General features: G+C 57.2%; 1 protein-coding gene across 4 annotated transcripts in view; it reads right to left on the reverse strand.

Annotated features, from left to right (window-relative positions):
* RPS6KA2 (ribosomal protein S6 kinase A2) overlaps positions 1–27085 on the reverse strand; it is a 330716-nt gene that overhangs the window by 40634 nt on the left and 262997 nt on the right. For all 4 annotated transcript variants that reach the window (XM_061130065.1, XM_061130067.1, XM_061130066.1 and 1 more), the window contains 8 exons: positions 26996–27076; positions 24396–24475; positions 20957–21063; positions 18235–18272; positions 15292–15434; positions 12108–12178; positions 10169–10257; positions 1993–2057 (listed from right to left, as the gene is read on the reverse strand). In XM_061130065.1, the coding sequence (XP_060986048.1) occupies positions 1993–2057; positions 10169–10257; positions 12108–12178; positions 15292–15434; positions 18235–18272; positions 20957–21063; positions 24396–24475; positions 26996–27076 (674 nt within the window). The remainder of the gene's footprint in view (positions 1–1992; positions 2058–10168; positions 10258–12107; positions 12179–15291; positions 15435–18234; positions 18273–20956; positions 21064–24395; positions 24476–26995; positions 27077–27085) is intronic.

The raw sequence follows: 27085 nt of genomic DNA on the forward strand, positions 1-27085 counted from the left end.
CAGTGTTTGCAGAGGGGCCGCCCCTGTGGTTTCCAGTTACCGAGGCTGCTGGAAGCAGAGCTCGGACCACTGGACAGACCTGTTTGGTCTGTCTTCCTGGAGCGGGGGCTGGCCCCTGGCCCGGGGGTGTGGCTGGGCCCGAGGCTGGCCAGGACACAGCGGCCCCTGCCCGGCTGACCCAGTGCCGTGGGGGCTGGAGAGGCTGCTGGCTCCTCATCCCAGGGAGGACCTGGGAGACTGGACTGAGGCTGCAGCCCCGGGAGGTTGGAGGTCTTTGCGGGGACTCCCTCCCTCCGCCCCCGCCCCACCCGTCAGCCCCCTCTGCAGCCCTGCCCTCACCCCCATGGGGCGCCCTGCCGCAGCCGCCTCTGCGGCTGCACGATGGACGGCGGTCCCCCCGGGCTCGGAGTGGCTGGAGGGCGGCGGTGTCTTCCCATCGCTGTATCCTGGGCACTTGCTTACCTGGACGCGGGCGAGCACTCAGGGGTCATGAAACACGTCCGCCTGCACCAAGTGGGGTCTCAGAGCGGGGAGCTCAGGGAGACCTCTCTGCTGGTCCTCCCCCCACCTGACCCCCGAGACGTGAGACGTTGGCAGGGAAGCTTGTCTGAGTGCATCCGGGGGCCTCTCTCAAACACCAAAGCAAACCCAAGTGAAACGAAGCGCTAAAAACAGCAGAAGAAGCTTGCCAACCTAACTGCAGCCCGATTTGCTTTGACGGAACACGGGCGTGCCACCTTCTTGGCACAGGAGTCCGGGGACTCTGCCCCGAGTGCAGGGCCAGGGCCAGCCGGGCACCACGGCCTCACCCAGGGCTCGCACAGACCTGCGCTCTCGGGGACGCACGGAGCCCAGCCTGCAGTGTCCCCGGCCGTCGTGCTTTGAAAACTCCATGCACCCCGAGACGCTGACTTGACCCCCGTCCCAGGACAAGCCCCTTCCTCTTCCAGGCAGGGGGTGAGCCTGTCTGCCCGCGGCCCCAAGCCAGGCTCGCGAGGGGCGGCTGCTGGGTGCCCTCCCCTCCCATCCTGCGCTGGTAACCTCCCAGCACAGCCCCCGCCCCGGCAGGGCGGCCCGGGCTCCCCAGGCACCTCATTGCCAAGGAGTCAAGGCTCCTCTTTGCTCTCACCTCGGAAGCCAGGTCTAACAGTGCCATGTCTCACCCAAGCCCCAGCTCTAGGTCTGGAACCCCCAGTCCCCCAGGCCGAGTGTTCCTGGGCTCTCGCGGGGTGGAGCAGGGGATGTAGGGGCCCCCTCTCACTCTGTCCAGTTCCCGCAGGAGTCCCGAGTCAGTCTGACCACCCCCTGCCCTCCACATCTCATCACCCTGGACACCGACCCGGCTCGATCACGATGCCCACCTCAGCATGAGTCCTGGCAGGTGGGTTTAGCCGGAACCCCCAGGTGTTTCCCCTTAATCACCTTCTGCCCACCGACCCCCGGTCCTCGCCCCACCCCTCTCCCGAAGGTAGGACCCCACCCCCGAACTGGTCCCCACACCATCGTGACAGCCCCCCCAAAAAGTCTTCCTTAGGTCTTGAACAAGCATCACAGACAACTGTCTTCCCCGGTCTGAGTAATGCCTTTCTGTAACAGCTTCCATACCAGTGAGAGCTGAGTGCGGGCAGGACCCCGACTCCAGGAAGGAAGCTGCCCCCAGTCTGGGCCCAGAGGCCCCACACCCAATGCTCCGAGGAGCTGGGAGCAGACCAGGGTGTCCTCGGCTCGGTCCTCAGGGAGGCGGGAGGGCTGCAGGGCCACAGGGGCCCATGGTCTCCAACCGGCAAAGGGCTGGACGGATTCCAGGCCTAGAGCTGCAGGGGAGGGTGGGGGCTCCCCGGCCTGTGCCTGGGAAACCCCCGAGGGAGCACCCTCCTCCAGGGGATGGGTCTACGCTGATCACTGGCCTGTACCCAGCAGCTGCCGCGCCCCCTGCCCCAGCCCCACCTCCCTGCGGTTTCTATGCAGAAGGGACCCAGGCTTGCAACTTACATTCCAGTCGATGGTGACGAAGAAAGGGTGGCGCTTGATCTCCTCCACGCCGTCTAGGCCGGCACCTGGGGGGCCAGAGAGCAGAGAGCGTCAGAGCAGAGACGCGACTGCACGCCCTCTGATGTCAGAGCAGAGACATGACTGCACGCCCTCTGATGTCAGAGCAGAGACGCGACTGCACGCCCTCTGATGTCACAGCAAACCCGTGACTGCACGCCCTCTGATGTCAGAGCAGAGACGCGACTGCACGCCCTCTGATGTCAGAGCAGAGACGCGACTGCACGCCCTCTGATGTCAGAGCAGAGACGTGACTGCACGCCCTCTGATGTCACAGCAAACCCGTGACTGCACGCCCTCTGATGTCAGAGCAGAGACGCGACTGCACGCCCTCTGATGTCACAGCAAACCCGTGACTGCACGCCCTCTGATGTCAGAGCAGAGACGCGACTGCACGCCCTCTGATGTCAGAGCAGAGACGCGACTGCACACCCTCTGATGTCACAGCAAACCCGTGACTGCACGCCCTCTGACGCAGCAGTGAGGCGGGTGCTGGCAGCACGTGCAGGGTGGTCCCGATGACCTCCGGGGAGAAGCAGCCGCAGCTGCCCCGTCTCCTGCCAGCCACCCCCTTGCCCGCCTCACAGCCCGCACAGACCACCACGCTGCCCTGCGGGGCTGTGACCAGCTGAGAGGGGGCGGGGGAGGGGCAGGCTAGACGCCCCCAGCGGCAGCCGTGGGCTTCCCCGGGCAGCTGGGCAAGGACGTGGAGGCCCGGCCCAGCCTCCATCAGAACCAGCCTCGGGCCGGGCCTTCCTGCAGGATGAAGACATGGGTGAGGGCGGGGGGCAGCCCAGCACAGAGAGACTTGGCTCGGGGCTCCCGTGGAGGAAGGCAGGGCCTGGGGCGCCCGTGTCCTGCAGGACAGCAGCCTGGAGACAGGCCAGCAGGGAGCCGTGTCCACCCCTGTGAGCACTGGACACTGAGGGCCAACAGAGCTGCCCGTTGCTTATTCCTGCTTCACCCCTGCCCGCTTTGCTGCTGACGTTATATCCCGAGGCCCGAGGGAGGGGGCGCACGGAGGACATCAGGGCAGCGGGACTGTCCGACCCCTGATGGTGGACGCACGTCGTCACGGATCCCACACCTCCCAGAGTGAACCCTGCCGGGACCTCCACGTCTCAGGGAGTGAATACGTGCTGACGTGGCTTCATCAACACTAACGAAGGCGGGATTCGCCACGGATGCAGGAAGGGGTGGCGGGCCGCCTCCGGCGGGCAAGTCCAACGCCTGCTGCACGTTGAGGGAAAGAGGCTTTCCAGCTCAAAGGGGCAGGCTGTGCGGGAGGCACCCCGAGTGCCAGGGGCCCAGCCCTGCACCAGTGCAGAACCTCGTCCAGGTCCAGCCCCACCAGCCCGCCCCCACCCCACCTGAACTCTCATCCTCGGGAGAGGCAGGAAGACGTGGAGGACAGATGGCACGTGGCCACCTCAAGCCGCTGTGGTCCCCGTGGAGCCCCCGACCCGGCCTCACCATCCAGCCTGAGGTGCTGGGGGACCCTCCTCCGGGACACTGGGGGTCCCAGGAGACACAGCCTGCTGTAGGCCTCGTCGAGAAGCTGCCCGTGGCACCAGGTCATTACGGAGGACAAGCCTGGCCAGGCCAGCACGGTGGGAAAGAGCCCCCGGCCCCGTCACCACACTAGCCTCCGGGACCTGCCAATCAGCCCTTTGATGTGCAAATGACCACAGACAGGAGGAAGGGGTCAGACCCGGAATGCCCCCTCCAGGGACCCAGGGAGGCAGACACGTCACAGGGCTCTCCCCCTAAGTGAGCCATGGCACCCCTGGACCAGCAGGGAGGTCCCTCTCTAATCTTTTAGAGTATCCTGTGCAACAAATCAGTAACAGTCACAGGAGCACCTTCCTGAGGTCTGGGACCTGCTCTCTGAATTACCAAAGCTGGGGGGTGGGGTGGGGGGCGGTCCCGGGAACCCTGGGCTCACACCTGGTCAGCAGGAAGCACAGCGACGACCTGGGACCCCCGGCTGGTGTCTAAAGCGGGGAGTCTGATGAGAGTTACCGTGACCCTCTGGGGTCCAGGATAACTCGGGCGGTCAGAACTGCGCTGAATCCTAGGACCCAGTGGGTGTCTGCAGAGATGGGGAGCGTCCATCTGTGTGGAAACCCCGAGCGTCTAGTGTCAGGAGCGTTGTCAGTAGTGGAGAGAAAGCATTGTTTGAGGACCCTCCGCAAGTCCGTGCCCATCTCCATAGAAAGCCCTAACCTGGGCCCAGAGATCTGGTCCAGGCTGGGTGTCCCCAGCACCTGGCAGCCATCCCAGGTTCCCAGGCAGCTGCTGGAACATGTCGAGAATGAACGTTCTGGCTTTGCGCCCACCTGCACGCAGGCCTCCTTTGATGAAGCCCAGGATTCAGGATTGAAAAAGACTTCTGGCCACCATGATTAAAGCAAAATGAAAAATCACCTCTGATTTGTACTCTTTCAGCTCTTTTTGGGGGCTTCCCTGGTGGCTCAGATGGTAAACAATCCTCCTGCAATGCAAGAAACCCAGATTCGATCCCTGGTCGGGACGATCCCCTGAAGGAGGAGATGGCAACCCACTCCAGTATTCTTGCCTGGAGAATCCCCATGGACAGAAGAGCCTGGCGGGCTACAGTCCATGGGGTCGCAAAGGGTTGGACATGACTGAGTGATAAATACTTTTACTGGTCTATTTTGCACGTTTTACCCATTGCCATTTCATGCTCATTCGTTATTTGCAAGTACATGCTGCAGGAATCGAAACAAAACAGGACAGACAGGAAATACAGGTGTTGGTATAAGTACAAGTCTCTGTTGTACCAGCTGGGTCTTCTTGGGCACGTTTTTATCTGCACCTTCTTCCACTGCAGTGAGATTCTGCACCATGTTTGTGCTTCTAGGCCTCAGGAAACACTCAACGGTGAACTGACACTTTGGTTATGACTCAAAAATTATAAGTATTCCAGAGCAGGGAAATGTAAAACAGAACGTTTCTGCACGCAGCTCTCTGAAGCCTGTGTCAACCTTCCTAGGGAAAGTGGGGTGATTATTTTGGATTCCAGTTCTGTTCATCCTCTCATGAAACAAGTTAACATAGTCGACTCTGCACTTGACAACTCCTTTTTGCTTAAACACACTTGACAAACAGCGGTGAGCAGAGATCCATCCTGGGAGAGTCGGGGGAGTCTGCTTGTCGCTGAATCTCGGCTGACGTGCTGTGGGGTCGTCACCAAACGCACTCAAGCCTCACTCTGTCCCCAGAGGCAAGTGCCCCAAGGGCAGGTGCGCATGGACGGAAACATTCAGAACAGAAGAGCAATCTCTAGGCAGCTTAGCGAGCCTTCATCAAGATCCCGATGCCAGCCAAATATGCAGATTCAAGAATTCACGCTTACTCTCTGCAGTGTGAGTAAGTACCACATTTAATTACTTCTGCTGTGATCACTCAAGGGCTGTCTTCCCGAAGGCGGCTCTCTGGACCATGTCTGGATTTCTCCGTGTTGGTCCAGCGGTGATGTTACATCTGTGGGAACCGACCTCCACTGGGCGCGGCTGTAAACGCAGCACTGGGCCTGTGGCCGGGACCTGACCCTTTCTGACCCTGGTCACCTGGAACCCTTCCACTGCACATTTTTTAACAAGGCGACCTGTTCATTTCCTCCTGGGCTCAATCATCAACAAGCTCCCACAGTCTCAGTAAATCATCCCTCAAAAGTTCTGAGGATCTGCCAAAAATGTTTTCCTTGAATCTTCCTGGCCACAGAAGGTTTGGGGAAATGTTTAATCCCTGGTCCCTTCGTGACTGTTGAACTATCTATTTGGTGCTGTGTTTGTTGTCTGAGAGTCACATGGAGTCGCTCTCTAGTTCTTTCGGGTGTGTTCACAATCCGCTTACATCTGGCTATTTTCCTCGCGTACTTTGCATTCCATCGAACCCGCGCACTCCTGAAGGCCAGTCTATAGCCGCCCAGGATTTGAACACTAGGTCTCCTTTTTACGTCTTCATCACCCACAGATAATCTACACGTCATTTTTATGGCTTTGAAGTATCTTCAGTCAGCTTGATATTTCATTTGATGCTTAGAATCTTTGCTCGGCCGTAGCTGTCTTATCTCCCAGGGCCCTGCCGGCTGAGGGCAGGGCCCCAACAGATCCTCAGGGCTGGTGTGCAACCGTCAGCTCCCAGTGAGGGGCAGGGTGTTCGTCATGACCAAGCCATCAAAGGCCAGCCCAGCACGAGAGGTCTCGGGGGCGCCAGCAGGGCTGGAGATGACTGGAGAGCAGGGTGGCTGGTGTCTGAAGCCAGATCAGGAGAGCACAGCCCGTGGAGATGGACTCTGGAAAGGAGACAGGAACCGGAAGGGCAGAACCCTTGCAAGCAGCCGGCCCTGCCCCCGGTGTCCCCGGGGCGGTTGGTGGCAGTTTACTGGTGATACTGTTTTATGCTCAGCGGCAGGTCTGACTCCAGAACCTGCTGCCTGGTCTCCCAGGAGGCCGGGATGTCCCAGGACTCTCCAGAGAAGCTGCAGATGTTCACAGGGATGAGCTAGGGACCCCCGGAGGGCCCTTCTCTAATTCACGACCAGAATGATCGGCTGAGAAACCAGATCGCCGTGCCCCCCTTGCTGTATCCTTCGGGGACTGCAAGGTGGGGACTGTTGAGTCTGCATGGCCTCCCCGGCCCCTCCCCTCGGCTGCCTGAGGTCACACGTGCTCTCACGTGCTACAGGATCCTCCGTGACTCTGCGCAGTGTTTCTCCGGCCCAGAACCCATGCCCCCCACCGACCCCCACGCTGATACACACACAAGGCTTGGAGATACCACCCCAGGTCCTCAGGCAGCCCTGCCGGGGGGCCCTCCTGACTGTAGCAGCCGGTTTATTTCGCGTCTGCTTCCATCACCGAACAGACCACAGTGTGTAATAAACAAGGGCGAAGCCCAAATGATCCAGTCTTCCAGCTGCTGGGTCCACTTGCACCATGGTTAAAATAGACACAAATTTGACTCTGTTTTTGACAAATTTAAAAGTAAAATCTCTCCATTTATGGCACAGAAAAGAACCCTGCTCCTGCCGTCCCACCCACTGGCCACCCAGCCTCTGCCAGGCCTGGCTGGGGGCCCTCCTGCCTCCTCCATCTGCCTGTCCCCCCAGCCCCACCTTGCCCCTGCCCCTTGCCCCTCAGGTATTGCATCCTGCCGGGGAGGGGGCTCCCTCTGCTGGCTCCTCCTCCTCCTCAGGTCTGCAGGGAAAAGGCAGGGGTGTTTCCACCTGAGATTTCTGGCCTCTTCACCCACATGACAGGGTTTCCCGGGAAGCATCACCGACCTGTGTCCCCAGCACCCACCGCAGGTATGCGGGGCACCTCACTGAACAGTGCACGCCCACGGCCAGCAGTGGCCGGGGACCTAGACTCGGACTCTGGGTGAGAATGCTGTGCCTCCAGGGGACGACCAGGTAGAAACACAATCTCCAGGCTCGGCAGCCGCAGCTCCTCCAGCACGCGATCTGGGGCAAGGGCCTCGGTCTCGTCACCTGCCAGGTGTGTGACACCAACCAGACAAACTTCCGCCGTTTCTTCTACTGCAGATGCTATGGACTCACTCTCAGAGGTATTGAACTGTGTTCCTCCAGATTCATGTGGTCAAGTCCTAACCCCAGAACCTCATGGGCAACCTTATTTCGAAATGTGATTAGTTGGGATCAGTTCACCCTGGGGCAAGGTGGCCCCTGACCCCATATCACTAGGGTCCTGATCAGTTCAGTTCAGTCGCTCAGTCATGTCCAACTCTTTGCGACTCCATGGACTGCAGCACGCCGGGCCTCCCTGTTCATCGCCAACTCCTAGAGCTTGCTCAGACTCACGTCCATCGAGCTGGTGATGCCATCCAACCATCTCATCCTCTGTCATCCCCTTCTCCTCCTGTCTTCAATCTTTCTCAGCATCAGGGTCTTTTCCAATGAGTCAGCTCTTTGCACCAGGTGGCCAAAGTACTGGAGTTTCAGCTTCAGCATCCGTCCTTCCAATGAACACCCAGGACTGATCTCCTTTAGGATGGACTGGTTGGATCTCCTTCCAGTCCAAGGGACTCTCAAGAGTCTTCTCCAATACCACAGTTCAAAAGCATCAATTCTTCAGCGCTCAGCTTTCTTTATAGTCCAACTCTCACATCCATACATGACTACTGGAAAAACCATAGCCTTGACTAGATGGCCTTTGTGGGCAAAGTAATGTCTCTGCTTTTTAATATGCTTTCTAAGTTGGTCATAGCTTAAGAGTGGAAATGTGGACAGAGGGGACCCCTCTACAGTTCAAGGATCAATGGACAGAGATCTGGGTTGACTTGAAGGTGATGGGGTCAAACCACAGATTGATGGGAGGACCCAGGGTTTGGATGAGATCTTCTGATGTTGACAAACTCACCAAATGGCCAGGGGACTGCACGGGGCGGGGGGTGGGGGGTGGTGGTCAAGAATAAGGCTCAAGGCAATCAAAAGGGGGAAGAAGTCCCAGCCTTCTAATCTAGCCGCCTGTGTAGAGCAAAATTAATCTACACAACATAATTTTCACTTTATAGGCCAAAGATTTAAGGTAATTAAATTTAGTAGCCGACCTGGGTCAAGTTGGGTGAGTAATAATTCCTACTATGATTTCCTCTTTATATGAGTCTGCACATCCTATGACATTAATATGAAGTGTTCTTGCAGGATGGTCCATAACTCCTGGAAACCTTTACAATAATTCACTTTAGAGACTATCAGGAGGGCAGTCTCTGGCCGTGGATGGTCTGTTTTCCAGGCTGCGGCAGGCTCCTCTAGGCTAGTATAATTTGATGATTATTTATCCACCTAATGAGACCAATCCATCTTTCTCTCTCATCAGGTATGCAAACTAAATAACAGAACAATATTCTGGGTTAGAGAGCTATGATTTTTGTGATGTTAAATTCTAAGACAAAAGTAAATTCAGAAAATTATTTCCTTTTTCCAGAACAAAGGAAGAACAAATACATTTCCCCTCCCCTCAGCTTGGTTACAGTCACCCGGTTCCCCATGAGAATTCTCCCCACCAAATGCTGTGATATTTGAAAGAAAAGAGGGACTCCCAAGACAGAATTCTTCAATCACTGCAAGGGATGAGACTTGAACTGTTTGTTCTCCTGTGTGTTTCAGTGGATAAATGAGCTGACGTCTTCATTTCCAGTTCCTGACTCCAGTTTCTACCACTGGGGAGGTTAGGCAGGTGAGGCCACACCTGGGCACTGCCCAAGGGCAGAGCAGTTGGGAGTGGAGTGGATTGGTGTGCCTGCTACCTAGGAGGGAGGCGCTTTGCACACATGGTCACATACGCGTCCGTGACGGAACAGGTGTCCGGAGTCTGTCCTGGCACTCACAAACGACAAGGCAGAGACTGGGCAGATTTTCATAACAAAGCCTTGGTACCGAAATCAAAGTTTCAATCATCAGCAGAGCTACTGGTGGCAGGTTGCGTGATGACTTCTCAGGATGACAGACCAGAGGGATTCCTCTGCGCCATAGCTGGTTCTCTCTTCTGCTTCTGGCGTGAACTCAGGACCCAGCCGGGCGCTTCATGCTTCATTGTCTAGTGCTGCCAGCCCTTCCAGGGACAGCCCAACAGTCCCTCCTCGCCCACTCTGCCTTTCTTGCAGTGATCTCGGGGGACAGGACGGTGGTTTCCTCTGCCAGGACCTGAGCCTCCGACGACTCTGTCTGTCCAAGCGGCGGGGAAAGAAAGATGCCCTCCCCACCCCTGGGTCTGTGCACTCCGATTATCTCTGCTTTTCACACCTTCCTTTGTCACACACACTGCGTGTTTCCTACGTGGCGGGTACCATGCTGGCTCTGGAGGTCTTCCTCACAAGCCCGTGAAGAAGCTCTGCTATGACCCTCGCTTCACAGGTGGGAACCCAGGCACAGAGGGGGCAGCCCTCTGCTCAAGGTTGCACGGCAAGGAAGTACGGGGGGACTGGGTCCTTGTATTCCAGCCCCCCACCTGCTGCCGCCACGCAGGGCTCCTCCTGAGCTCCGCTCCCCACTGGTTCACACCTGTGTGTCCTCCATGTTCCAACCACCCCCCGGGCAGCCCCGGGTGGATCAGGGGTCAGGGGGGCTTACCCAGCCGGTTGCAGGGGTTCCGTTTGAACAGCGCTCTCAGCAGACTCTGGGCCTCCACACTGAGGAACTGCGGCATGCCTAGCTTGGCTCTGAAAAGCACAGTCATATTTCAGGGGAGGATGAGCCGAGGGGGACCAGAGTTTGCCCTAGTGCTCTGGGTTTCTGCAGTCGGCATCCACAGAGAAGTCCAATCAAAGCAAGGTGACCAGAGCAGCTATTCACAGTAGCTGTTTAATAATTCATTAAAAAACAATAAAGCCCCTAGAGATAAACAGCAATGCTCCCATGAACATAAGTAACATTTTAAATGGAAATTAACTATGTTTCCTGAGACAACGACATCAAAGGCTTTGGAGAGATGAGTGACGTTGCTGACATTTTAGGAATCTCTCAGTTTGACGAGGCAGCTGGATTCTCCCATCTGCCTCCAGTTAAGTCTGCGGTCACATCTGGGAAAGGAGGGCCTTGCAGGACCCTGGGGTCCTGGACACCCCCCACCTCCCTTCAGGGACCACGTGACCACAGTCTGGCACTGCCCCCTCAGAAATGCTGCCACTTCCAAGTGACAGGCTGTAAATTCACACCTGGGATTTGCTGGGGGGGGGGGGGGGTAATTATTCTAGTTCCCAAAAATGGTCTTGTGCCCCCTTAGAATGGAAAGGAGCAGAGGCCATCATAGAAACAGCAGATTGTAGTGACGCATGTCATCACAGTATAAGGTCACTTGATACAGGAAAACACTGTTTATGGGATGTCTCCTTCTATTTATAAAATGACGTGATCTAAAAAAACACAAGGTTTGTAGGTGCCTCTCGGTTTTATAAAAGTTGTATGTCCACCTGCAAGCAAAGTTTGAGAGAGCTGGTCATGAGGCCAAGCAGCTTCACAGCTTCTCCTGCAGGTGCGGTGAGCACCCCCCTCCGCCCCACCCCCCGAGCAGCGAGAGCTTCTGGAGTGACTTGGAGTCCACCTGTTCCAGGGGCCACTTCCCCACTCTTGTCGGCCCTCTGCCTGCTTCTCTCTCTCCCACGGCTTGCTATCTGACATCTGGCTCAGATGAAGCCTGTTCACATTTAAGGTGTTATAGCAAGGACTTCTCTGCCGGTCCAGCAGTTAGGACCTGGTGCTTCCACTGCAGGGAGCGTGGGTTTGATCCCTGGTCGGGGAACTAAGAGCCTAAATGATGCTTTAAAAAAGGATATTACAGAAAGACTGGCTCTGCATTTAGATGTCTCTCTAGGGTTCTAAGAGCAAAACTTATTTTCATGGTACAAGATTCTGCATGAACATTAAGGAGAAAATTATGTTCACACCCAGTCACATGCTTCCCAGATGACACTAGTGGTAAAGAACCCAGCTGTCAATGCAGAAGACATAAGAGACATGGATTCAATCTCTGGGTTGGCAAGATCCCCTGGAGGAGGAAATGGCAACCCACTCCAGTATTCTTGCCTGGGAAACCCCATGAACAGAGGAGCCTGGCGGGATATAGTCCACAGGGCCGCAAAGAGTTGGACACGACTGAAGTGACTTAGCATGCACGCACTCATTCACGTGGGACACACGACTCCTGCCCATGTCAGGCAGGAGAGTTCAGGCCGCGGCATGAGCCGTCAACAGGCAGAGCAGGCAGGCTCTCTTGGGAGCCCCTGTCTCCCCCTGCCCCTGAGTCTGCATTTCTGAAGGTTACCAGCCATCATGCCTAAAGACCCTGCCACCAGACAACTTTGATGAGTTTCATGGATGGGAAACAGAATCTTTGATAGAAGATTTCTTCAGAATCACACCCCACTCACTTTATCCAGTGACAGGGAAATGCCAAGGATGCTCACTACCATCATTGCCTACTGGACACGCCTGGTTTCGAAGACGGAAGCTCTTGCTATCAGAAGGGGCGAGCAAGTGCTGGGGTGGATCCCAAGGTGGGAGTTTGACTCACTTGAGGATGAGGGCCATGGTCTCCTTCCTGTCCTTCCCCTGGAATGGCAGCGACCCAGTGAGCATCTCGAACTGCAGAGCAACACAGAATGGGAGCAAGTGTTCAGACCAAGCCCACCGCCCAGTGGACAGACCCAGACAGGCAGAGTGTGCCCGAGTTCACATGGCCACCAGAGGCCTGGTCAGTTACATGCGGGTGCCAGCCCACGTGCTTGCTTAGAACAGAGCCACATGGCGGGGCTCGGCGTTCAGTGCGGAGATGGACGGGCGGGCGATGGTTAATAACTCAGCTCCACAGCAGGGAGCGGGGGTCAGTGCCGGGACGGGGACCTGCAGAGGCAGCAGGACATGTCCACACACCTTCCACGGGGGCGACTGAGGACCCGTCCTTCCCTGGTGGGGGCAGTGGATTTGCTCGGCGAGGAGGAGGCAGGGGAGGGGAGGGGAGAGATAGCTTTCAGTCCAGATCGAATGTGAGGATTCCCTGTGGACTCTGAGAGCCATGCAGACTCATCACCCGGACAACCCTCCTCCTTCACCCTACTGTGATCCCCCAGCCCAGCAGTCATGAGACACTGAATGTGGAGCGGACGGGCCCTAAGTGGGTAATTCAGGATGGAGTGTCCTGGGCCCGAGAGCAAGGTGGCCAGACAGTCCTTGCAGTGAGGACCGTGGCAGATAGCAGGGGCGAGAGGTCAGCCTCTCTGGGCCACTGTCTCCAAAGTTGGGGGCCATTTCCCGGGGCACAGGGGTCGGGGGGGCTGGGGCACCCAGGCCCACTCTGCTGTCACTGCCTGTGGACCCTTGGGGCCCAGACCTTCCTGGGCTGGGGACCCGTGAGGGTCTCCCCTGTGCCCGGCAGACCCTCGCAGAGACAGGTGTTCATGACACAAGATGAGACGCTTGTGTTCATGAGCCAAGATGAGGCCAAGCGCCAAGAAGACTCAGTGCGAGCATCTTCTCCCGGCCCTCCTCTCCTCTCTGCCTCTCACATCTCTCCTCCCTCGGTCGTTTCTCATTTCATCTTCCTGTCTTCACTGTTCCTTTTTTTCCTTTCAGTCTCTCCATTTATTAAACATGCAATGATTTTGACCAGAAAACAGCATGTAAGGCATATTTTATCTTCCTGGGATAGATTTTATGCCTGTTGTCTTAATATACAGAGACACAGACAAGGTGGACGGCATATCCCCGCTCCACCAGAAGCCTCACAGCGCTAACTCCAGCTGGCTCTGCTGGGTGTGGTTTTGTGTGCAGTCTTCTGTGCTGGCCGCTAAGATGGTCCTTCCTCCTGGGCTCAGGCCGGCCTCCTGCTCTGCTACTGATAAACATCAGGTACCCAGAGGCACGCATGGCATCCTGTGACTTCAGAGCCTCAGGCACGGGCTCCCGGGGGAACCACTGTGCGGTCTCTGGTGAGCCCAGTGTACACCCTAAAGGCTTTGAGAGTGTAGGGACGGGGTCCAGGGACGGGAGGAAGCTGGCGGCGCTCAGGGAGCCCACCCCGCCCCGTGCTTCTCACGGGGATGGAGGGGTTCGGGGGGATGGAGGGGGATGGAGGCTGAAGAACCAGAATCGCTCCTGAAGATGCAGAACTGCGACCTGGGACCAGGAAGCCCATGTCAGGAAGGTGATACCAAACTTCTGGTAAAATCTGCAGTGAGGGTGCTGACACCCTGCGCCCACCCCCACCACACACCCTCCAGACAGGCTGATGGGGAAGCACCCACGTGAACAAGAGCAGAGCCATGGAGGTGGTTACCTTCCAGGGGAGAAGCTAACCTGACGGTCTCACTGATGTGTCTAAAGAGAGACGGCTGGTCGGAAGGGACAGCTGGACGTCCCATCTCAGGGGCCTCCCCCGGGAAGACAGACTGCGTCTCAGCTGAGGCCACTCAAGGTCTAAACAACCATGAACACAGCGAGCCTCACCAGGGCCCTGGCAGCCAGCACTCATGGGGCCTGCGTGAGGTCAAGCACTTGTGCCAATTGCCTTGCCTGGATTAACCTGCGTCATTTGCTGTGACTGTTTGGGGAGCAGCCTCCTCATCACAGTTTGACTTCCTTGTGAGTGGCTGGAGGGGAGACATCACACTGACCCTGGAGGCGGGGGCACTGCCCAGGGCGGTGGGTGGTCTCTTCTGGACACCCGTGCCCTGGCGTCCAGGCTGAGGCAGTGGGAACTAATGCCCCACCCCCCCTACAGCCCGCCCCCGAACTGGTTTGACGTGTCTGCCCTGCAGACTGAGGTCAGGGGTCTGTGCTGACGAGTCCCATCAGCCCGCACTTGTGAGTCTGCAGGACCAAGGCCCGGAACCTAGAGACCGAGTGAGCTTCCTGGGTACCAGCCAGAAGGCACACAGCGACACCCTGCAGGACAGAGGCCAGAGGTCCCGTGGCCAGGGTGTGAGGCATGTGCTGGAAAGAGGCAGCCGAACAAGCTCCGTGGAATCTCCGAGAATTCCTGTCACTTGGTCTCCTCGTTCATTACATGCACAAGGAGGAGGGGGCTGGACCACCCGGAGAGGCCATGATGCTTCTCCCATCCAGCATCAGACCTGGGAGCCTCCGAGGTCTGGTTCCTGCTGAGGGCACTCAAGCGTGAGGGGCCGCCAGCCCGGGGCCTGGTGCAGGGGGGCGGGACGGGGGCAGGGGACAAGGAGGGCTGAGGACAGGGGCCTGTGTGGGCCAGCACCTCTTCTGCCATGACTACGGGACGGCCTGTCTAGACGGTGTTTGCCGCATGCTCTGTGAACACACGATCCGAAGAAAATCCACGTTTCTAGACGTAGATGTAAAAAAGCTCCACTCATGTGTTTTGGTTCGTGGTGACTTATGACTAAGTGGAGGGATTCTGTGATTGAAAAATAAGAAAAATGTCTTTAATCTGGAAATGACCGCACCCTTTCAAATAATGCTAAGGGCGTTAAGGATGAAGGTCTGACTCTTCACACATCTGTATCCTTAGCTGAATCCCTGCTCTGTTTCCCAATGCTGGGAGCCTGGGGAGGACGGAGGGGAGGCTGCCAGGAAATGCCAGGCTCGGGGATGGATGAGTCACACAACGGGCATTGTTTTCCTGGGTTGTTCCCGGATCTCTGAGCTCTGGGGATGGGCAGGCACACAGGGGCACAGCGACCCGGGTGCCTGCAGACTGTGGGTGTCGCGTCACGAGCACACCGTACCATGAGCACGCCGAAAGACCACCAGTCTGCGCTCTGCGTGTGGCCCCGCCGGTTCACCACCTCGGGCGCCATGTACTCGATCGTCCCGCAGAAGGAGTAGGCTCTCTTGTCATGGTCGATGGCTTCTTTACTCAGCCCAAAATCTACAGGGACACACAGAACACAGCGCTCAGGCTCCGGGCAGTGCTCAGGCCCCTGGCTGCCCGGCCAGCCCTCCCCCCGCCGCCCTCCTGGGGCCACGCTGCCTGCAGAGGCTGAGCCAGGCCCCGCGCCTCCCCGTCAGAATCTGTCGGGATGAACACGTCCGGGAGTGCTCACAAGGGTACCCGGAGCCTGTGTTCTGATGCCCGACACTGCTCTGATGCACGGGAGGGAGAGGACCCCTGTTCCAAAGAAAGGGACCAGAAAGGGGTCACGGGCAGAAGGGTGCTCAGGAAGGTGGCCCCCAGTGGTGAGGCATGAAGTAGAAGACAGACAAGTCTGATGGGGCTTCAGAGCTCCTGCCATGGGTCACCGTCCCCAGATCTCACCCTCAAAACCAGCCAGGGGCGCCGTCCTGCTGCGCTCATGTTACTGCACCCAGGGGGTGAGGGACACTGTGAGCATGTGGTCCTGAGATTACAGACACCTCCAGTTCATCATCTGTGAACTTCAGGTTATGTCACTTCCTCCCAGGCCGAGTGAGGACCAAGAGACCCCACGGCTAAGACAGCCTCCCCGCCACCCACGTGAGTCTGACACTCACTGCCGGAGTGCCTTGCTCTGCACATCAGAGTCTCGGGGGCTTATCTGTCATTTGTGCCAAAATGACAAATCATGACAAATGACAAACTTGGGGGTCACTAATAAATAACAGAGACGGCAATGACTGCATCAGAAGAAGCCAAAATCCTCTGATTGAGCCCCCCCAGGTCGGTAGGTATCCAATATGCTGCTGGGGAAGAGCAGAGAAACAGCTCCAGAAAGAACAAAGCGTCTGGGCCAGAGCAGAAACGATGCCCAGTTGTGGATGTGTCTGGTGGTGAAAGTAAAGTCCGAGGCTATAAAGAACAGTACTGAGTAGGAAACTGGAACGTTAGGTCCATGAATCAAGGTAAATTGGATGTGGTCAAGCAGGAGATGCCAAGTGTGAACATCAACATTCTAGGAATCAGCGAACTAAAATGGACTGGAAGGGGTGAATTTAACTCAGATGACCATTATATCTACTGCTGTGGGCAGGAATCCCTTAGAAGAAATGCAGTAGCCATCATGGTCAACCAAAGGGTCTGAAATGCAGTACTTGGTTGCAACCTCAGAAATGACAGAATGATCTCTGTTCGTTTCCAAGGCAAACCATTCAACATCACAGTAATCCAAGTCTATGCCCCGACCACTGATGCCGAAGAAGCCGAAGTTGAACGGTTCTATGAAGACTGACAAGACCTTGTAGAACTAACACCGAAAGAAAACCCTATGATATGACACATACATTTAGTGTGGCCGCTCCTGCTTATTCCAGCCACCTCTGTACACGTGTGCACACGTGGGGTTTATATAACACACGCGTGCAGTTCCTCACTTAGCAGGGAAAACCAGACAGGTGTTAGCAGAACCTTAAATCTCCATGAAATGCCTGGTTGGCACTTCTGAACTGTTTCAACTGGCTGCGGGAGTCAGGTTTAGGTTCTCGGCTTCTAAGTGTTCATCTCTTCTGCTGCCCTCCATGCGGGCAGCACAGAGGCACCAACAGGTCAAGGTGGACTCAGTAGCAGGTCACGCCAGTGGACACTGCAGGTGCCCCCCAACCTGTGACCCCCTGCCTCGAGGGTGCCTCTGAAGCCTGTGTCATATTAGTGCCGTGTTCTCATGCATAGTTCACGAGAAACTTGAAAAGTCTAACTGTCTGACATTAAAGAGAAGTTACTGTCATTACTCTGTGCTCTGTGCTGGGATGGGGGAGCCATCAGGAGTGGGGTGAGCCAGCCCAAAGGAGAGAAGAGACAGCAGGGAGACCAGAGAGCCTGGGGCCCCGGAGCAGACACGAGGAGGCTCTGACGGCAACTGGGGTGGAGCGCTGCCCCCTGAGCAGGGACAGCCGCCTCCGGAGGTTATGGGGGAGCACTCGTGATCAGCCAGCTGGCAGACACAGGCAGTGGGTGTGCGTGAAGGCCAGGCCAGGACCCGGTCAGTGGGGGGCCAGCAGAGCAGCCCCCACAGATGTCCACGCCCCAACCCTGGAAACTGTGGATGGGTCACCTGACCCGGCCCTCCCTGCAGGAGTGACCAGGTGTGTGTCCTGAGATGGGCAGTCACCCGGGGCTCCAGGATGAAGCTCGAGGCCCTCCTCTGGACAGGGGGGCACGGCCGGAGTCAGAAAGAGAGGGGAGCTGACCACTGGCTCCAAAGGAGGGAATGGGCAGCATGCCAAGGGAAGCAGCGGCTGAAGGGGTGAGCAGACCGTCCTCCTGGAGCCTCCACAAGGGAGCACAGCCCTTCTGACCTCAGCCAGTGGGACGGGTCTGGGCTCCCGGCCGCCAGAGCTGTAAGACGATGAGCTGGTGCTGTTGGAAGGCTGGGAATGTGACTCAGTGAGGAGGCCAGTACTGCGGGGTCAGGGGACGAGGCGGGTGCTCGGTCCCACCGAACTGAGTGGCGGCAGGAGGGGTCTGAGGTTTCAGCGGGGCGGCGCCCTTGCAGACATGCTGAGATGAGATTCAGGAACAAAACATCCAGTGATGCTGAGGGTTAGCAGGAAAGGTGCTAGAAGGGTCTGCGGTCAGAAGGCGAGAAGGAAGGAGGGCCGCCGGGGAGCTGTGACTTCCCTAGGAAGACAGGCACACACAGAAGCAGCCACAGCCACGGGGACACGTGTGCATGCACTGGTGACGGAGGGCCTGGGCTGGTGCCCCACGTACCAGGGCCGGGATGAAGTCAATGGTGGGGGTGGGGAGACTTACACACCTGTGATCTTAATGTGCCCCTCTTCATCCAGGAGGATGCTGGAAGAAAGGGGAGGAAAACAGATGCTTTGAGACGAGACACGCAGACCCCAGGGGACCCGCCCAGGCCCCGGGGAGTGGTCTCCATGCCGGGGGTGAGGGGGGTGCCTGCTGGCCCCCTGGCTGCCGCTTCTCTGGTCAGCAGGTTCCACTGGGTTGGGCACGCACACAGACCCTCGGGGTACGGGGGCAGGGAGCAGCCCTGTGCCCTTCATGGGGGACGGCAGATCTGAGACCTTCTCGAGCCCAGGGGGACGGTTGGCCCCCCGCCCCCAGGACTGCCTGCCCTGTGAGAACAGGGCTGAGCGGGGCCAGGAGCACCTGAGCCCCTCAGGGACCTCCTGTCCCAGGCGGGCGCTGGCCGGATGGAGCCCACTCCCTCTCCCCGGATCTCTCCAGGAGCCCGGTCCTGGCTCTCGGGACCAACCCCGAGCTCCAGGGAAGCCTGTGAGACCGCAGGCTGGCCCCCTGGCCCCGGCCCTCGCTGCCAGCATGAGGCCACCACCGGGAGCCCCGTCCTGCCGCCCCCGGCTCTCTGCCGTGGGGCCGGGCTCGCTCCCGCGGGGGGCACGGAGGGGCTGGAGGCAGGCCAGCGCCCCGCGAGGCCCTGCTCCAGGCTGCAGCCCACGGCTCCCCGGGGGCTTCCGGTCTCCCTGCCTCACTCTTCTCTGTAACTAAACCCTGCTCCCCCAGCTCCTGAGAGGTGCCAGCCCAGCTCCAAAGAGACCAGGATGAGGACTGTGAGGATTAACAGGTGGAACCTTAAGCACATTTGGGCCAGGGAGGAAGCTGGGACACAGGTTAGCAAATGGATGGTCACCAGGAGGACACGAGGCTGAGGGCAGTGTCGGTCATAACAGGACGACTCCTGTGTGATCCCACTCGCGTGGGCCCCAGAGCGGTCAGGTCCGCAGAGACGGAGAGCGGGGGGAGGGTGCTGGGAGCTGGGGGTGGGAGGCAGTGTTTCCACGGGGACAGAGTGTTCGTTTGCAGGATGGAGAGTTTGGGGATGGAGGGTGGTGATGTATAACCGTGTCAGTGCTCTTGACATGACTAAACTGTGCCGTCGAAGGTGGTCAAGATGGTCCATTTTATGTTATATTCACCTAATCACAATTAAAAAAGAATCAGCCATGGGATTAAAAGTAATGCCCACTATTTTATGGAAAAGGGCGGGAAAAATTTACAGCATGTAATTTGAGATGACAATTTATAATGAAAGAAGCAAAGGTTCTCATCTTTGCTTCTCAGTTACACCTAACCTTTGCCCCAGAAGGGAGCAACTTTCAAGATTAACTCCCTACTAATTCTCGTTGACAACAAAATCCTTGTTCTTCAGCCTGCAATGACATATTACCACGTCTAACTGTTCGGATCTCTCTGACCCTTAACGAGAGGGAGACTCGGGGTGCTGCCCTCCTGGGGACCCAGGGCTCAGAGCAGGGGTAACAGTGGCCCAGTGCCCGCGATCTGAAGGCGGCATTTGCAGGGTGTGGAGACACTCAGGAGAGGGCCTTTCACGGTCATTTACACATTCATCATTTACACGTGCGGCAGAGATGCTCTGCCCAGGGGGCGGTCAGGCTGATGCCGGGCGTGGGTCTCAGGCAAACGCACTCTGCATCAGAGACATACACAACGTTCCTGGTCCCTGGGCAAACCCAGGTGCTTCCGTCAGCGACGGCTGCGTCTCAGAGCTGAGTGTGTGTTTTCCTCAGGTCACGGCAGGCGAAGGAGTAAGAGACGGAGAAGAAGGCGGGGAGATTCACTTCCTATGCCCTCGGGGCCTGGGTTGCCTTGAGCCCCACGCTTTGGGGTCCCGCCAGGCCCCACCTCATCCAGCGGCAGGTGTGGACCTCAGTCTACGAGGAGATGGGGTGGGTTGGGGGGTGTCATCAACTACTTCAGAGGGTTGAGAAATCACCAACTCTGCAGCAGGGACCACTGAACTTAAAACAGCACCCTGTAGACCCCTCCTTTGCAAGTGGGTCCCTCCTAGGCTGTGCCAGCTCTGCACAGAAAATAGCAGGAAAATGCCCGAAATAAGAACATTACTATTCGGGGGGACTTTGAAAAAATTTAGACTGGATTAGCAAAATATCCTAGAAACAACATTACAGATGATCGTTGCCAAAGATACAGGAATCTATTTGGGATCTGGGCTGGGAATGTGGTCCACTGTCTTTTAGAAAACCCTGGAACAGCTCATCTGACTTGTCACCTAGAAACGGGCCTGCTGAGGCAGCTGAAGAGCTTCCAGAACCTGGAGGTGGAGGTGGGCTGGAGGCCAGCCCGGAGGCGGAGGTGTGGGGGGGACGTGCCCACTGCAGGACGGGCCCCACCTAAGAAGGGGGACAGCAGGTGTGGTTGGAGAAGCAGAGGGTCACCCCCTACCTGCCCAGCCTCCCCTGAACCACAGGGGTGAGGCCCGGCCCGGCCTGTCTCCTGGGCGGGGGGTGTTCGGAGGGTCAGGGGGGAGGGGGCGGGGCCATCCCACACGTCTCAGCACAAGCCACCCCTGCGTCTGCCCCTTTCGGGGGGCGGGCAGGTGGAATCGCTGCGTGTGGGGGCAGCACCGGGACTTCCCCAGCCTCCGGCCTGGCGTGTGCTCACAGTGGAACAGGGACAGGGTGAGGTCTCTGGGGCAGCATGAGGCGGTGGGGAGAGGGCGGGGGGCTGCTCACTTCTCTGGCTTCAGGTCTCTGTAGATGATGCCCAGGCCGTGCAGGTGGTCCAAGGCCAAGGCCAGCTCTGCCAGGTAGAACTTGACGTCCTCTTCCGTGAACATCACCTGCAGGAGACAGAGGAGACTCAGCCTGCTTGGTCTGCCAGGTGTAGAGAGCGGGACACCGTGCCCTGAGCCCTGAGCCCTGAGCCCCAGCACTGAGACCCGAGCACTGAGACCTGAGCCCCGACCCCTGAGCCCAGCTCCGCTCTGCAGACCGTGGCCCCAACCAGGCTCTTCCAGCTCCTACAACAGAAGCGTGAGTTCTTGTCGCAGTTTCAGGACCAGTGAATCTGGGGGCTCTTCTCAGAAAGCAACTCGACTTGTGGGGGGAACACCGGGCTGGGTCTCCTCCTCCAGTTTCTCTTGCTCCTCAAACCACGTGGCTTGGGAGTGTGTTTCTGGGCTTATGTTTTAATACAAGTGCTTGGGATGTTTGGTTCAGTTCAGTTGCTCAGTCGTGTCCGACTCTGTGACCCCATGGACTGCAGCACGCCAGGCCTTCCTGTCCATCACCAACCCCCAGAGTCTACTCAAACTCATGTCCATCACGTGGGTGATATCATCCAACCATCTCATCCTCTGTCGTCCCCTTCTCCTCCCGCCTTCAATCTTTCCCAGCATCAGGGTCTTTTCCAGTGAGTCAGCTCTTCGCATCAGGTGGCGAAAGTATTGGAGCTTCAGCTTCAGCATCAGTTCTTCCAATGAATATTCAGGACTGATTTCCTTTAGGATGGACTGGTTGGATCTCCTTGCAGTCCAAGGGACTCTCAAGCATCTTCTCTGCCTGGGATATACCATTTTATTATAATACAACCAGCTAAACCACGCTGTGAAGGTTGATGTAAATAGGCCTGAAAGATTTCCTGAGACTACATCTTGAATCTCATTTCTCCTCCTTCAGACCTCACATCATTCCCCCTTGGGTTACGGACGAGGAGCCACTGTCTCTCCGAAGCAGATGACCAACACAGATCACCAACATGACCCCCTCGTGTCGGCAGGTGCCTCCCTCGGGGAGGCTGATGTGAGAGGGATCCTGGCTCAGCTAAAACATGCTCGAGGCCACGGCGCCCAGCAGACCTCAAGGTCATTGCCTCGCATGATCTCCCTGTCCCTGGTGGCTGTGAGAACCAGCACACAATTCTGTTGTTACCTCACCAGCAAGCCGGATGCTACCAAAAAGTGTGTCTCTAGCTGCACCATGAGAAGTCAGCGTCACAGAGACCAGAAATCCATGTCATGACTGAACTCCCTCTGAAAATCAGCGCACCATCAGAAGGCTGCCCGGGAAGCCGGGGCCAGGATATGGGTCGTTCAGGGAAATGAACGCGACGACATCAGGCTGGTGCAGGTGGAGCTCGGCCCCTTCACAAAGGGGATGCTTCCCAGCGGGGCCGGGACATGCGCCCCAAGTCCTGGACAGAAGCATCAGGGTCCCGCCAACCCTCGCCGCCCCTCCGGCCTCTGGAATCGCTTGTTTGGTCTCCACGCTCGACCGGCACCTCCTTCCCTGGCTGGGTGTTTCTTCTCTAAATTGGCCAACACACTCAGGGGACCTCTCTGTCGTCAGATGCTGCTGGCTGTCGGGGTCCCCTACGCCCGCTCGTCCCCACTTCTGGACATAACCACACGGGCGTGCCTGCAGTCCAGGCTCACAGGCGCCGTTTCCCCTTCTCGGCTGTTCTTAGGACTCAGCTCAGGATGGCCTCCAAGTCCAAATGACAACGAGTTTCTCTACGGGAATGAAACACCCACAGGGGTGAGTTCTTGAAGGAGTCAGTGCTGAGACTGACACTCACAAGGATGCCGTCCAGTGGACTCGGGGAAAACAATGGAGAGAAAATACTTTTTCACGCAGGGTTGGGGTTAGGGTAACGTTCATTTCCTGTGTGTCTGTGAACTCTGAGACGCTGCTGAGCCCACGCTGGACAACTTCACTTCAACTCTGAAATAAAAGGTCTCACAGGAACCTCACGTGTTCCCACTGGGAGCCATGATGGGGTTTTTTGCTAATCGTTGTTGCCTTTTTCCAGAAGCCCAAAAATAGGGTGTGTCACACTGGATGCGGCCTGGCTTTTTGTAGATGAGGGGGAAGGAGCAAACCAAGAGGCGTCAGGCGAGAAACGCCAACCTCAGTGATCCCGCCTCTTTGGGAACTTCGCTCAGCTGGGAGGCGGGTTAAGAGGCCAGAGACCTGCGTCCAGAGGGCTTTTGGAGAACTTGGACCTGATTCTTCAACCATGCTTTCAATCGATATCACAAAGAGCCCGATATATCAGTTGTGCTGTGACCTGGGGGTCCCATGGGAGATGGAGGGACGGGACCCCACCCGGCCCCACCGCGATCAACTGCTCACGTCAGAGTGTCAGGCGGGGTGGGCGGCTCTCCTCTGTGCCCGTGGGCGGTGAGGAAAGGGAGAGTGCAGCTGAAGCCTCTGTTAGGCCCAGTGGGAGCCCCGCGGCCGGGGGGAGGCTGCATCAGAGGGTCACAACCCTGCTGGTGCATCGTGACCAACGCTGTCGCCCTCTCCTCTGTGTAACAGAGACTGCACGGAATCGTCAGGACGAAAAGCCCAGTCACCCCTGCCTGGAGCAGGAGCCTGGGTTTTCCATCCCATGAAGCAGGGGCCAGAGCGCTTCCACGCTGAGCCGTGAGACTTTCTGGGAAGTTCCCGTCAGGTGTTGGGTGTCAAGGATAAGCCCTGAGGCTGTGCAGGGGCTGGGGGTCATGCAGGTCTCCCGTCTGCAGCCTTAACTGGACGCTCCTCCCAGAAGTGTGGTCCTTGTGTGAATAGCATCTTCCCATGGGAGAAACTGAGATGCTCTGAAATAGTCTTCCCCACGTAACATAGACAAAGTTTCCATCTGCTCTACACAAGGACGGTTCGAGAGTTCCACGGGGGTCATGGGAAGAGTCTCTTTTCTGAAGATCCTTCGTTGGTGGCTCAGACGGTAAAGAATCCGCCTACAACGCAGGAGACCTGGGTTTGATCCCTGGGTCGGGAAGATCCCTGGAGAAGGGCATGGCCACCACTCCAGTATTCTGGCCTGGGAAATCCACGGACAGAGGAGCCTGGCGGCCTACAGTCATGGGGTCGCCAAGAGTCAGACACGACTGAGCAACGAACACTTTCTTCGAAGACAACAGATTTCTTCTCCATGTGACTTGCAAGACTTCTTTAAAACAAGTAACACACCTATACACACATCATACACCCCACACCATCACACGTGCACATGTATGTTGCACACTCACACACACACACACCACCCAGCACACAAACATGTGCATGCATGTAGACACAAACACACTCACACACAACCCCCTCCTCCGATCCCTCTGTGTCCCGCAGACTCCAGGCAGTCACCCACAGCCCGCCGCCCCACACCATGTACCTCTTTGGAGAGCCGGGTGAAGAGGTCCCCTCCGCGCAAGAAGTCCAGAATCAGGTAGAGTTTCCCCTCCGTCTGGAAGGCTGCGGACAGAGAGAGGTGAGAGCGTTTTGGGGTCACAGTGCCTGGGGTGGCCGCCACTCCCTTGGGGCCAGCGCTGAGCGCTGGGAGTCCGTCTGCCTTTGGCTCAGACAGTACCGTGTAGTCATTTCAGATGCAGGCCTGGAGGGGGGCAGAGACAGCGTGGGGGGCAGCGCTCAGAGAGAGGGGGCCCATGGCAAGGAGCGCTGCCTGCACGTCTCATTAACAGTCTGGAGAATGTTTCTCTTCCTTTCCTACCCCCTGCCTCCCATTCCTAATCACTAAGGGGATTGAAAGACACGCAGGGAAAAGGATCAGTAGGTCCCCGTGCCCTCATCACCTCTGTGAACATGGGACCAACTGGGTCTCGTCGGAGGGTCGGCTTTGCTGTGAGCTGCCTGGGGCGGGGCGGGGCGATTGGACAGTCCGGGACCACCCTGCCCTTCTATGGACCGGCTTCGGTGCACCTCAGGGCTCAAGGACGCCCACCACCCGTTCCTCCTCTCAGGGCTGGGACAGCCTCGCTGCTGTACCTGGGGGCCACGGGGCGCGTGGCCTCGGTTTGGGCCCCGAGGGCCACGGGTACAGGCGTGTGGTCCACGGTTCCGCCCCCGCCCACCACGAGCAAGCGCACGCCTCGGTCGGAGGGGGCTGCGGGCGCGTGAGGGTCAAGAGAAAGTAACACCCGTGGCCACCGGACGGTCCGTCCGAAGTTAGCGCTGGACCATCATGTGGGGTCTGTGTCACACAGGGGGTTTGGCGGGATGGGGTGCTGACGGCCCCACACACTTGGAAACTTCGTTTTCTGAACGTCAAGGCCAGAAGCTTATAATGGTGGGCTTTTAGAAATGAAGGGCTTCCCTTGTGGCTCAGCTGGTAAAGAATCCGCCTATAATGCAGGAGACCTGGGTTCCATCCCTGGGTTGGGAAGCTCCCCTGGAGAACGGAAAGGCTACCTGCTCCATATTCTGGCCTGGAGAATTCCATGGACTGTATAGTCCACGGGGTCGCAAAGAGTTGGACACAACTGAGCCACTTTCATTCCACTTCACTTAGAAACGTAAAGCCTCTAACGACACATCCTTTCGTCAGAGGCGCGGGGACTCCCGCGTGGATGAAAGCTCTGTCCGAGGGCTTGACCAGCAGGTGGAGGACAGGCGCCTTCTGCTCAATCACAGAGGAAACGCAGAGGATGCCTAGAAAATCTCTGTAAGAGCTCAGCTCCTAACTTCTTCAGAAAAACCCTGGAGACCAGCTGAAACCACACCTGGATCGGGTCCAACACCGTGGACCAGCACAGCAGAGGCGGCCGTGTGCCGGGGAAGGGGCGGGGGGCCGGTCAGCCTCCCTCCCCCACTGGGGTCGGCGGGCACCTGCCGCCCCAGGGACCTGGCCACCCCCAGGCAGCGGCAGGTTCGCGTCCACGCTGGCTCTTATTATTTCCCCAACAAGCCTCTCTGAATCGTGTTCTTAGAAACGGCGGTTCTTGAGCAGAGAACTGTGCCCTCTGCCTCTCGGCGTGTTCACGCCTTCACTCCTGATTTGGGTAAAAGTCACGGGCGCTCTCTCACCGCGCCGCCCGCCCCCGAGCCTCTCTGCCCACGAGGCAAGGGTTTGTCCCTGTTCTGCGCAAGGCTTCACCCACAGCAATCACTCAATTAGCGCTGTAAGCTTTAATGCCGTCTGCCACGATACTGGAGTCATCATCTCATTATTGGTAATTTGAAGATCTCACTTACAGCTTCTCTGAGAAGATAGGACAGCAGAAAGCAAACAAAAAAGCCTCGGTGGGCATTACAGATGTGTGGCCTCAAGAGTCAGAATTATTCCGTTTGAGTCTCAGCTTTCCCTTCTGAGAAATGGAAACAATAACCTACCTGGAAATAAGCTTTGAGGACTCACATGTTTAACATACTTGTCATTACTTAAAAGGCAGGAGATGTTACCATTCTGGTTTAAAGAAACTAGTGGGTCATAAGCATTTTATTCTGAAACAACACAAAAATGTCATAGATTCATCCCAAGTTGGGACTTTTTTAAAAAACACTGTCCATGATGATAATTTAATTAAAGGTAACCCCTCACTCCCTCAGATTAGGTCTTGGAGATGAAAACAGGGCAACTTCCTGCCCCAGAGAAGAATCTGAGATTTAGGAACTGGGGGAGACAGCCTCCCTTCCCACCAGGCATGGCTGGATGCTGAGACCAGGAGGCCCTTTGACTCTGCTTCAGTTTCCCCTGATTTAGGGGAGGGTTGCTCTGGGTCCTCTCAAAAGTAGGTTATTTACCCGTTTATTTTACTCCGTAATGAAGGGATTCCCAGGTGGCACAGTGGTAAAGAACCAGCCTGCAATGTAGGAGATGAGGTTCAGCCCCTGGGTTGGGAAGATCTCCTGGAGAAGGAAATGGCAACCCACTCCAGTACTCCTGCCTGGAGACTCCCATGGACAGAAGAGCCTGGTGGGCTACAGCCCATGGGGTCGCAAAGAGCCGGACATGACTGAGCACACACACACACATACCATAATGAAGCTTTACGATGAAAGGGTGATTCACTTCTGCCAGGATGTCTCTCTCCATCTTTGACCTGACTCGGTCCCGAACTGCAAGAC

Source organism: Dama dama, chromosome 26, assembly GCF_033118175.1.
Source record: "Dama dama isolate Ldn47 chromosome 26, ASM3311817v1, whole genome shotgun sequence".
NCBI lineage: Eukaryota > Metazoa > Chordata > Mammalia > Artiodactyla > Cervidae > Dama > Dama dama.